At 35.4% G+C, this 10,696-nt stretch overlaps 1 protein-coding gene across 1 annotated transcript; it reads left to right on the top strand.

Annotated features, from left to right (window-relative positions):
* The first annotated feature begins 3,009 nt into the window (after nt 1-3,009).
* LOC104092374 (uncharacterized) lies at nt 3,010-4,201 on the top strand. Its single transcript, XM_009597969.4, has 3 exons — nt 3,010-3,169; nt 3,316-3,377; nt 3,875-4,201. The coding sequence occupies exons 1-3, from the start codon at nt 3,112-3,114 to the stop codon at nt 3,998-4,000; spliced, it is 246 nt and encodes an 81-aa protein (XP_009596264.1). The 5' UTR covers nt 3,010-3,111; the 3' UTR covers nt 4,001-4,201.
* Nucleotides 4,202-10,696: the final 6,495 nt, after the last annotated feature.

Here is a 10,696-nt window from a genome sequence, read left to right as displayed (position 1 = left end):
TCGACCCAAGTAATATATGGGTACTCGATCAGGTTATGCTTCAGCCGCCGTGAAGCCGTCGAACTTCGTTCGTTCAAACCTTGAATGAAAGCCTGAACAACCCAATTGTACGTGACTGGTGGCAGATCAATTCGTTCTATTTGAAAATGAGATATGGACTCCCTTAGCATCTCGTTATCCTTTTGTCTTACCTTGAACATGTCCGACTTCCTGGTCTCGACTTTTATGGCCCCGGTGTGTGCTTTTACGAAGGAATCTGCAAGCATAGCAAAAATATCGATAGAATTAGATGAAAAATTATGATACCATATCATTTTCTCCCTTTGACAGGGTTTCACCGAATTTCTTCAATAATACGGATTCGATCTCATCATCTTTTAGATCGTTCCCTTTGATGGCACATGTGTATGAGGTAACATATTCGTTGGGGTCGGTAATTCCGTTATATTTAGGAATCTCGGGCATGCGGAACTTCTTTGGGATTGGTTTAGGAGCCGCGCTTGGGGGGAAAGGCTTTTGTAGGAATTTTTATGAATTTAAGCCCTTCAATATTGGTGGTGCCCCCGGGATCTGATCAACCATGGAGTTGTATGTCTCTACCTTTTCATCGTTGGCTTCGACTCGCTTTGTGAGCTCCTCGATTATTTTAGCAATTTCGGGAGTAGTCCCTGATTCTTGCTCATTTGACCTCACTATGGCTGGCTCCGTTCTGTGGGCAATTTATCGAGGTGGACTGGGCTCCGGCCTGCTCGGTAGCTGGGTTTGGCTCTGCAACTAAGCTATCGATACATGTTGGGCTTGCAACATTTTAAAAATCATATGCAAGCTGACGCCGTTTTCCTTAATGTTTTGGGGGTCTCGGGCTGCAGACCGAGTGCTACAATGAATACTTTTTTCAGGTTCAAAATGTAGGTTCGCCTCAATGGACACATGCTAATTGATATCTATCGGCACTTCGATTCGAGCTCCAACGACGTTGACAAGTGGTCTTTCGGTACTGGGTGTCAAGTTGGTTTTCTCGTCTTGAAGACCAGCTTCGTTGTCGATATGTAAGGCCATTTGATTGGTAGTTAGTCGTTGGTAATCCGAAATCCAAGATACTTTCGGAAACAAGCGCAAAGCGGTGTGTTTTTGCAGATTAATATCAAATAGTCACTGTTATCCTTAGCCCCACGGTGGGCGCCAAACTGTTTACCCGAAAAACGGATAGAGTTGAATTTGTATGTAGTTATAAAGATATGTGGTATAGCTTGATACAAATCATAGGGATAAATAGAAATATCAAATATGGATTGCAAAGAACGCAAAATAAACAAGGTTGTAAAGAAGATGATTTTTAGGACTAAGCACAACGAATCAATTAATGAAGTTTAAAAGAGTAACTCTTGAATATAGGAGAATATAATGCTTGAATTATAATGTAGACAAAAAAAACTGCCCTATATAGAAATGTAGCCATCTTCTTTATAGTGGAGGATTCTACTTTAGATATAATTAAAAATACATAATGGAGAACCCATGATAAATCAGCTTTTCCCTAATTTCCGTCGAGATTCTCTCCCTTAGTGTGTTTGCAACGGCTCTTGTCTGTGAGCTCGAGCTCGATCGGCCTCGGTGCTGGTCGGTATTGCTTCTAGAGCTCGATGTGGACTCGGAATCAGGTGATGATTCGGGCTCAGTTGGCCTCTGCTCCTTAAGCTCGAAATCATCTCATCATAATTCGATTCGGACCCGAGCTCGATAATGACATCGAACTCGGTGTTTGACCCATACCCAAAATCTGAAGCTCGTTCATACCACCTTCGGAACCCATCTCGATATTACAGAGTCTTTCTTCGATCCATTATGTCGACCTCGATCAATCGTACGAATGCCGAAATCTATTTCGACCGTATACAGATTTTGCTTTATGAGTTAACTTTAATTTGATTATTGTTTACGGTCAAAACCGGGCTTGCCCTTCATATGACTGATCGAGACTAGAACATGATATGCCAAGGTTCAAACTCTTGTTATATCAAGCCATGGTGCGAAGTTAGATTGCCGAGCCCGTGACCTAGAGGTCGACCAAGATCGAGACCGGCTAAGATCGAGACCGAGCAAGATCGAGATCGAGCAAAATAGAGATCGAGCGAGACCAAGGGAAGCTTACCGAGCCAAATAACTGAAAGCCAAAATATCCGCAATCGGGCGAGGATCGCGGCAGAAATCCCGCACGTATAAAGAAGAGGCCGGTTAATTAGCCTATCATAAGATTCCTTACTGTATTTAGAATTATATCAAGAGTATGACTCATTTACTATATAAAGAGAGTCCGATCATTTATAAGAGACATCACATTCATGCAATACAAAGCAATATAATGCCTTCTTCTAGTTTTCAATATCTTGCTACTCTGTTCTTATATCAGTTGAATCTTCACTTGGTTTGAGGATGATCGAACTTGAGGGTCAAGGCTATTCGATTCGTTTGGTTTGCATTTATTTATTTCACAGTCAATTTTAACATTAATATATATATTTTCTCAATTTGTACCAAGTTATATCACATATCCTTAAAACCGCGTATAAATTCAATTGTTATCCGTTTTTGGGTAAACAATTATACAAAATAAATTATTGATAAGCTTACATAATTTACTAATGTCAAAGTAATCATATTATTTGTTATAACATGTTAATCCACGTACGATAAATTACTCCTTTCATCCTAATATTTTGACATTTTCTATTATCGAAAGCTAATTTGCTTTTGCTTTATGAGTTAACTACTATACAAAATAAAATGCTTTTAACAAGCTTTACTACAAGGCACAATTCACTAATATCAAAGTAATCATATTATTTGTTATAACATGTTAATCCACGTACGATAACTTTAAATATATGTTTTAAAAAACTAATTGCAAACATTAAGCATAGTGAAATAAAAATAGAAAAAGGAAAAAGTGTTATACATGAGGTATTTTCAAAATTAGCAAAGAGGAAACTTGAGTTTTAAAATGATATCAAGGGAACAATATTAATATGCGGCTGAAACTTTGAAAATTTTAGGGTTTAAGGTATTGGTAGAAGAAGCAAACAATCCCAGAGAGTGAGCACCGTCGCCAAAATGTCGAAGAAAAACGATTTGGGTCGACGGAAAAGACAGCACGAATTCAATCTTCGAAGTACAATTCTTTGCCCCTTCTTTTCCTTTTTATCGTTCATATATTATGCTATTTGCTAGGCCTCGTGAAGTTATGCTTTTTATTTACGTTTTACAAAAATAATATTTTGATGTGATACTAATTATTGATTGATGGTGAAAATATAGAGGAAAAAGCAGAGAAAGAAAAGCTAGAGAAGAAGCTACAAGCAAAAAAGAACAAGATGAAGGTTAATCATCCTGCCTTTATCATCTGTAAAACATGCATTTTTTCCATAGTTAACCTCTTTAATTGCATCGTTATTTCTCTGATGTATACACTAATTTAATCAGAAAAATCTTGATCTTTACTGGGTAATCTTTGATATTTCAATAGTAGTTTTACACATTCAATAGCCAGGAGCTTTTTGAAGATGATCAGAAAATTACTTTATCCAAAAAAAAGGAGCTATTTTGGACAGTATCGGAGCCAGGAATTCTGACAAGGGGATTAATAAAATCTAAAAATGGCACACCCAGGATTTGAACTTGTTTATCTCTTATGAAGGATTCAAAATTTTATATATGTATAAAAATATTTTACCCTATCTACACAATATAACTTCCCTAAGAATCCCCTTCAATTGCGTGTGCTCCGCCACTTATCTTGGGTGATGATAATAGAAGTTTAATTTAACCAACAAAAACAAGAAAGAAAGGAATTAATTTGGATGATGATGTGATTTAGGTAGATGGTAAGGACAAGAAGAAGACAGGTGGAAGTGGGTTTCAAGTGGGGAAGAAAAAATTGAAGACGAAGTTGACACCATTGGCCAAAGCTAAAGCTGCACAAGCTATGGAGGTTGACAAATGAGATTATGCTGTAATTTGGTCAGGTGCAATGTATAATCAATCAGAAAGTTTGGTTGATTAGATAACTGAATTAGTCCTCCTTGTCTTCTTTTTCATCATTTCACCATTTGGTCTGTGAAATTGAAGAAGCTGTTTACGTCTTTCCTCCGCAATTAGTTGATAAAGATTTGATATTTGTTCATGTTCCATAGTTTCTATTCAATATTCGTTCTCGTGCTTTTACCTTTTTAATCTTTTACCATGTTTGTGTCTTGCAATGTTTTGGTTCTTAGCATTACCATATTTGACCGAGTTTGAGTAGTTCGGCATGGGGACAACAATGGGAATTTGGAGTTCAGATCTTGAGCAAGCTGACAATAGGTTGAGTGGCATTTTACAATGTCCATGATAAGGGATGTTAGTTTTTTCTTTAAAAAAAGGTCAGTACTGTTATACACCCCCACCACAGTTGTCATTTTTGTCCTTCCTTTCCCATTTTCTTCAGATTCCTTCCATCGAAGCATTACCATCTTGGTGATAAGGCTCTGTAAGCTCAATACAAGTTTTTACATCTTTGCTCGTCGCTCTCTTTCCTTGTACACAGTAACTTAGCTCCATTACTTTTATTGTTGGGAGATTGCGACAGAGTTTCCTTGCTGCCTTTTTTCTGATCAGTATTGAAGATGTTTGAGTTTCATGTGTTGCCTACTGGAATGAGACCTGTAGTTTGATCTGAAAACTTTCAGGAGTTTTAAAACATCTGTTGCAGAAGTGGACCTCTTTGGTGGAAGGAAAAAGTGCTGGGAATTATTTGGAGGAAAGAAAATGCAGCTTCATTCTGCTTTTATGCTTTGGTTTTCAGAGTGGCATTTGACATTTGAAAGCATTACTGTCCCTTAAGTTAGAGCTCGCAAAGATCTTGTCTTGTTCGAAAGCGAGTAAGGTATATTCATGAGTGAAATCACCACGAAGGTGCTGTACTATGGAGTATCAGTTAGAGAGATCTTTCAGCTCTAGGCTAGAAAAAAAATATTTGTCACATTTTAATAAAGTTTAGCTAGATTTTAGGTTTGGAGAGCTTGTAGCAAGTTCTTAGCATTGGGTATTACAAAGTTGTAACTGTATATGCATATGTTATTAGGCAGTGCATTGATAACGAACTACATCAAGGAGAACAGTTCATTGCCCACTAAACAGGTAGAATAGGGTCTTTGATTTCAAAATAGTAGCTATATTGACACTTTGGGGTAATCACAGCTGGAAATAGGTAAAGAGCAACAGAGAAAGGAAAGGTTTGTGCATTGATGTTTTGAGATCTCCAGATTTAGCAATTTATCTATGTTGTGGAACTTGATTGAATCCATGGAACAAGTAATTGAAGTAGTGGTAGTTTACACTGAACAAAAGTGAAGTTGAAGTGCTTATGTCAAAGGATTATTCTGTTTGTGTTAGTTATGACTTAAGCTAATAGTGTTTTGTTGGAACTGCGAAGCCCCCTGTAGCCACGAACCTTACTTTGGCCAATACGAAAAGGAGACTTAAGCTGCACCTTTGTTGTGGTTGTTCTCTGGGAGTAGCTACACGCATATATATGGTTTAATTCTGATGTCGAGAGCATTATGCTATGAAGTTTCTTTGCTTGCCCTTGGTGTTAAGAATTCCCCTCTAAACTTTATTATCCCATCACCAAAAAGAAGATGCCCGTCTAAACTCTGGAGTAGATATTTTCATGCTTGTGACACTTGGTTTAAGGTATTATCCTGGTAATTTTAGGATTAAATTTATTCCGTGTTTGGTTAGAGGTATTAGCTAAAAGTAGTACATATATTTTTGAAAAAATGACATTGTATAGCCGTTGTAAAAATAATAGCCGAAAAATATATAAAATTTGTATAATTTTTGTATATAACATACAGAATAAGAAAATATCCGTAGTAGCCCGTCGGGAGAACAAGATCTAAGGCAAAGTATAAAACTGGGGTACACATTAGCTCTGCATGATGTTGCAGAGGCTTTCATGGACCATCTATCCACAGGGGTGCCAATCTCAAGTGTAATAGAAGCTGCTGGATATGCCATATCTTTTCACATAATGACCTTTTCTATGCACAATTTTTTCTCCACAAATAGGGCATCTTGTTGGCTTGCTTCTCACTAGATATTTCTGATATGTTACTCAAGATTTTGTCATATAGAAAAAGTTTGAAGACAAAAAGGACTGAAAGGAAAAGGAGTGTCATCTACATTCTTGAATATTTCTACTACAACAACCACTACCAAGCCAGTGGAATCTCACAAGTGGAGTTTGAGAAGGATAGTGTGTACGCAGACCTTACCCCTCCCTATGAAGGTAGACATATGTTTCCGAAAGACTCTCGGCTCAAGAACGTTAAAAATGGAGCAATAGAGAAACAATAGCAACAACAGTGATCAAATAATACACATTATTGAATATTTCTCCGGAAGGAAAAGAAGCCTCGACTGCGTCGTCCTTGAATCTTTCTCCTACCTATAGGGATGTAAATGGGTCAGGACTGGGCAAAGCTAGCCTTAACGTGCTAAAATTTTAACCTGTCTTGTCCTGTCCCATTTAGTATTTGTCAATGATTTTGCCCTGCCTGGTTTATGTTCACTAGTGGCAAAGGATTTTGATATAGAAAATGGAGGGAAGTGCATTCAAAAGCAGCATCACGTTGTCTTTGTATGAATCTCACAATAACTATCCATATCCATATAGTCTCTCCCACTTGGTGTTGAAGAGGCTCCACCTACACTATAGTCTCTCCCACTTGTTTTCTCTTCGAGGCCCAAAAAAGGTCTCGTCATCTCAATTGTCCCTTTCACAAACTTGGCCAGCCTACGTAATAAATCTCTGATTGAATCCTGGGCGTTGCACGCCCGTGACTTTTGGGGACCTTTGCCCCTTACAACTTGTAAAATACTTATGTTATATGGTTATACTAATAAAGTGAAATTCTGTATCATTTATTTATGATTAAGTATAAAATTAATTAATATAAAAGATAATAGCTAAGTTATTTTCGTTACATACGATGCTGGTAAAGTACTCTCTCCCGACCTAATATAGTAAATCTAAAGTACATTATGCTATTGTACCATGTCAAATTAAAACATTCAATCCATTACATCCCAATAAAGACTAGAGTTACGATTGAGATTTCGTCACCATTACTCAAAAATTTTAAGTTCGCGTCCTGGAAATGGATCGAAGAACATCTCAATATGGAGCGCCTTTACTAGTTTATTGAGTTTACATGAATCGGATCAGTGATACTAAATATTTCAGCGAAAAAAAAGGAGTTTATACAAGTTTGGTTCCACACCTAAGGAGGACCTATACCGTTGGACATGCAGCAACTAGTCTCACACACACATCATGTCCTACACTGTCACTGCAGATCAGAAGTGGACACGGGGAAGATTCAATACATTAGGAGAATGAATTAAACTATGGTCGAATGCTGACAACAATTATTAGCATAAATAAATTTGACTTGCATTTATACGTACCAATTAAACTTTGGAAATATGAAAATGAAATAGCTAGTTTAACGCTCCTTTACTTCATTATCATCGTGGAAAGTCAGCTCCATATGATATCATTGTCCTTTCTCGTTCATCTCAAACTTTTATTCTTTAGGTACTGTTTGGCTTTGTTCTTTAATTTATATGTTCTTTTTTTGCGAGTTACCTTTTGTGCTTCTTCTTTTATAGAATGAAAAACGTACGTATGAGTGATTGTTTACGTACAATCTATCTATAATTCAAAGTAGAAGAAAAAGTAATCTCATTAAGCCAAAGTGACATCACCCCAATATGCCACTTGGCACTTTAGGACATTGCTACAACTAATTATGAACTAAAACTTTATTTGGGAGAAAAATGTCCTACAAAATTAGGTAGAAATTTCAGAACTTTTTATTTTTTAAGAATTAAATGGGTTTACATGTGAATAACCATTTAATCCACAACATAATTTAAAAACTGTTTAGCTTCCACTTGCCCTAAATTATCCTTGCAAAATAACGATAGTCAGAGTGTCCTCAACTATCTAAACCCCGATTGAAACTCACGATCTCTATCCACTACTCGGTAACAACTGCTCAAAATTGTAAACTTATATTTCTTCCACTGATACACGGTACTTCAATTCTATCAAGAATCCAAGAAAACATACGGCTTATGCAAAGAATGACTACTCACAGTGATTTCATCAAGGATATAACAATTTCGAAAATGCAATGGAAGTTGAAAGTTTGAGTTGTCCGTCTGTGGGAAGTACCGGATTGTTATAATTCAGACACTACATTCTCGATTGTATTGGTTCTACAAGATGAAAAGGTCTTCAAAATATATTATTTTCTTACTAATTTATTTTGGTCGCTGTTTCTTAAGTTGCAAATTTGAATTTGTTGCTTTGTGTGTTTGAGTTATTAATTCGTTCTAAGTCTACCGGATAAAATTACTATTAGTATAAATTAAGTTTCAAATCTAGAGTAGTTACTCTGTTTATGTGACTTAATTACTAATTCGTTTAACTTTACTGTTGAAAGAAAAATTTGGAGTTTTTGCTCTGTTTGTTTGACTTACTAATTCATTAAAATCTATTATTGATAAGTAGTATTAGTATAAATTCAAGTATTCAATTACAATAATATAAATTAGTATTAGTTACTCTGGATTTTTTGTGTTGCTAAATCGTTATACCTTCTCTGTTTTTTAATGTGATTAAATTACAAATGTGGAGTTGTTTCTCTATTTCTTTCACTTACTAATTCTTTCAACTCTACTATTGAAAAGTAATATTACTTCAAATTAGTATTAGTATAAATTCAAGTATTCAAGTAAAATAAAGATTTGTATTAGTTAATATGGAATTATTGTATTACTAATTCCTTCAAACACTTTTTTTATTTAATGTAACTCTTTGTAGGGCGATTAGATACATGCTTCTATTGGAAAGTCAGTTTTGCATCTTTTCAAAACACAAGTTAATGAGCTTGGATTGTATTTTATGGCGAACTTTATCGTTTGTCAAAATAAGGAGAGGTTCAACACCACAAAATATAGGTTGAGTCTAACATTCACTCAACGGACAACAATGATTGAAACAACCGTTCCACTTTTCTCAATGAATATCTTTGATTTGCGGCCATATGATCAATTGACAAATAAGGTTGATGTGAACGAGACTGAATTATTCGGTAAAAATAACTTTTACCTTACATTTTTAATTATGAACTTTTCTGCTATTTCTTTTAACATCTTCTTTTTCTTTAGATGTGATAGGAGAAGTTGTCAGTTTTAGTGGGGTACAAATGCACAAACAAGGTGAAATTTCTAGGAAGTTTATGAATATCATACTAGAAGATGATGAGTAAGAATAAACAGTCATCTACTGATTAAGGATGGATTTGATAATTACATATGCTTAAAATTATATATTCATTTCTATTTGGCACGAGGAAGAAGTTGTCTGCTACATTCTGGGGCGAATTTGTTGATGAAATTGTACCTCACTTACTAACAGAGGCGGACCCAGGATTACAGCAAGACGGGTGCACCACAGTATGCTAATTACTAGCGATAAAATTTGGTGTGCAACTCTTTGAAAACTTAATATTATGATGACTTACCATTCAAATATAAACAAAAAGAAGTTCTAAAGAAAAAGAAAGCACCGAACAAAGAGAGATTTCTTCGTAAAATGGATGCTATGGGAAGGGAAGGTGTTTGATTAAGTATGATTAGTATTTTAATAAATGAAAAAGAGGCCAATGATCAAAAGGGCGTCCAAACTTTAAATTATCAAAATTTAGTAAAGAAATCAAGATTATGGGTATGTTAATTGTCAAATAACTGAACAAGGGTTTCAAACTCTCAGTTGCCATTGCCGAGTCAGAGTCAAAGTGATTGTTGAAGAAGGCAGTTGTAGAAGAATTCTAATTTTTCTATTTGTGGAGCGATATGTTGCAATTTGAGGCTTTTAATTTTAAGGTAGAGATTTGAAAAAGAATAAAACTAATTAAGTTGACTATTATGTATATTAGTACTAAGCTATAGTTGAATTCAAAAAGAAGATAAAAGTTAAAAATAAAGCAATTTACAGAGTATTAACTATTAAGTATAAAAACTGTTATATTCCAAGAACTAAATCAAAAAGGAGAAAAGGCTGAAGTAGGGTTTCGAACCCTCGTCATCCAGCCATTGAGCAAATTTAATTGCCCAACACAACTACTCCTCCATCAGCCTTTCTCTGTTTGGGGGCACAACTCAAATATATATTGGGTCCCATATATATGGATAGATATATATAACATATATATACAATATTTTTGCCGAGACTAACGGGGTCCCGTGACCCCTCAACCCACAACGTAGGTCCGCCCCTGCTTACTAAGTTCTAACAACCACCCTATTATTGTTGTTATGCAGCTCATAAAAGTCCATAAATTCAATGTAAAATATAATTATTCAATTTGACGTTACTTTGTGAAAGTTATTCATTACATCTTAAACGTATGTTGTTTTGCATATTCATATTTTGTGCGCAAGTTTTTCTTAATCTGACGAGTTTAAAACACGGTTCAATATATTTTTTTTTCACTGCATATATACTCAAATACAATATATTTTTTCAAGTATACATCTAACTGTTTTACTAATTTATAAATACAGATTACTTTCTGTTCGGGAT

Source organism: Nicotiana tomentosiformis, chromosome 1, assembly GCF_000390325.3.
Source record: "Nicotiana tomentosiformis chromosome 1, ASM39032v3, whole genome shotgun sequence".
NCBI classification, from domain to species: Eukaryota; Viridiplantae; Streptophyta; class Magnoliopsida; order Solanales; family Solanaceae; genus Nicotiana; species Nicotiana tomentosiformis.
This window is presented reverse-complemented; position numbering and strand designations above follow the sequence as displayed.